This window comes from Galeopterus variegatus, unplaced genomic scaffold, assembly GCF_000696425.1.
Source record: "Galeopterus variegatus unplaced genomic scaffold, G_variegatus-3.0.2 Scaffold3594, whole genome shotgun sequence".
Taxonomy (NCBI): Eukaryota; Metazoa; Chordata; class Mammalia; order Dermoptera; family Cynocephalidae; genus Galeopterus; species Galeopterus variegatus.
The window spans coordinates 49,108-51,221 of NW_007729705.1; the positions used below are offsets into that span (position 1 = coordinate 49,108).

General features: G+C 32.5%; 1 protein-coding gene across 1 annotated transcript in view; it reads right to left on the reverse strand.

Moving 5' to 3' along the window:
• Positions 1 to 2,114, reverse strand: part of LOC103601110 (chromosome unknown open reading frame, human C2orf76) — a 75,318-nt gene that overhangs the window by 13,949 nt on the left and 59,255 nt on the right. Inside the window, exon 6 of the mRNA XM_008585494.1 lies at positions 756 to 793. Within this exon, the coding sequence (XP_008583716.1) occupies positions 756 to 793 (38 nt within the window). The remainder of the gene's footprint in view (positions 1 to 755; positions 794 to 2,114) is intronic.

Consider the following 2,114-nt stretch of genomic DNA (forward strand, 5'->3'; position numbering starts at 1 on the left):
TTGCAGACATGAAGGATAAGATACAGTCCTTTAACCCCGAGTAGTTCATATAATAGAGTAAGATCACTGCTTTAATGAGGAGTCTGTGCAATGCCATTGATATTAACAAAAAAAGATAACTTTACTCTGTAGGAGTAGCAAATCATTGATTGTGGCTTCATAACAACATTACTCTAAAAAGTAAGAAAACAGAAATGCAAACACAGGATAAACACATAAATAAACAGCTCCCTCTGGAGAAAGTGAGACAACCTTAGGACTGCAGGCCATGCCCTCTGGGGAACTAGGTTTGTTCCCAAGAATCACAGTCCTCACCTCGGCCTTCTCTTACACACAGCAAGAGTCAAATGAGAATAAGTAAATCATCTGGATCTGCTTCTAGCCCTCTTCTTCTGGTGCAGAATTAAGAAAATCAAAGAGACTGAGTTGCCAGATAAGTGGTTTCCCTTATATGTAACCTGAATTTAACAAGTTTTATGCTTATTTTATGTTAAATATGGGCTTGAGAACTAATATATGTTATGCTTTTTTTTTCCCAATTAATACTTTTTAAAAGGATCTACTACTACAGGGATATGACAACTTCTTTTTTTCATTAATGGAAAAGTGAGGCTGTAGAAAGCGTATCTACAAAATAAAAAAGATTTATTATAATGGAAAATATTTTAGACATTCACGTATTCATTTACTTATTCACCAATTCAGCCAACATTAATTACTTGCCGTGCACCAGATACTATACATATGGAACGTACCTTTGATTTATGTGCTTGATGAATAATCTTTAGTTTATCTGAAAGAAAAAAGCAAGTTGCCGTTTTGTACAGATTATTCTAAAATCTCTTTTCAAATTATTAAAGTAAGAATAGAGGGTGATGGCTATGAAATTGAGAAATTTGTACCGGCCAGCTGCCAAAAACAAACAAAAAAATGAAATTTAGACATTTAAGTCCTTGCCTTAGGACCAGATTCACTTAAAAACCTGGTACACAGTAAAAAGAAAATTACTTTTGCAAATCACTAAAATTAAAGATGAAAGTACAAAGATATTTTAAAGCATTGGTCTTTGACACACACATAGAAGTCAGTACAGCCCATTTTCTCTTCCAATAGAATACAGGTGAATCACATTACTCTATCCTGCTTTTTGGAGTTACTAAAGGCCAGGACTAGTAAATAATATTTTTTAGAATAGTCTTAAATCAAGACAGACATTAACAAAAACGGTTTTTAAAAATCTACTAATCTCTCAATAGATATGGTGACAGGAGGTCAAATGCTCATACTAAAAAGGTGTTACTGGTCCCAGAATTCAAACACTATCAAGGATCACTGGTAATCTGAGCAAGCCTGTTAATACCCAAAGAATACAATATCTGCCTCGTGGTTTTCAAATATTGCACAGGCTCACACCATCTAATTCACTTTATTCAAACCCACCTTCATTCTTTAATCTGTTTATCTTGAAGTCAGGCTACACTGTGCTTTTCCAATAAGTAATTTCTCCACACTTAGGTAAAACCCTAACACTGCAATAATTAGCCCTTAATTATATAACAGACATAGCCATTCATTAACAGGTTGAAATTCAGGAAGTTTGCAATTCTTCAATCAGTTTTATTTAACCATTTAAGTAATGCATTATGATTACAATGTATTATTATATCTGAATAAACTCTCAACCTTAAACTAAAACTCATTTTCTATCAATCATGCTGTAACAAGGAATTCCAAAATGATATGAAATGAAAGCATCTATTTAAAAAAGACTTTGATTTAACTATGTTCTCAAAATACAGAAGAATAGGGTGCCTATCTAGGTACCCTCTGAATTACCCATTATTTTAAGTATTCAACTTTCAATTATCTATTGGAATTTTTAATAGAAGGTCAGCATAAATCCTTGGACTGTAACTCCATATTCCTAATAAATAAAAATAAATCTAATCCAAGTAAAATATGCACATTAGGAATATAAATATGCCACAATTGCTAAAAAATAAGCTTACAATGTACATAAGAAAATAAGCAAATGTGACTTCTGGATTATCTATTATTCTTTTTTTTTTTTTCCTTTTTGTCTTTTTTCGTGACCGGTAACGGGATCGCAACCC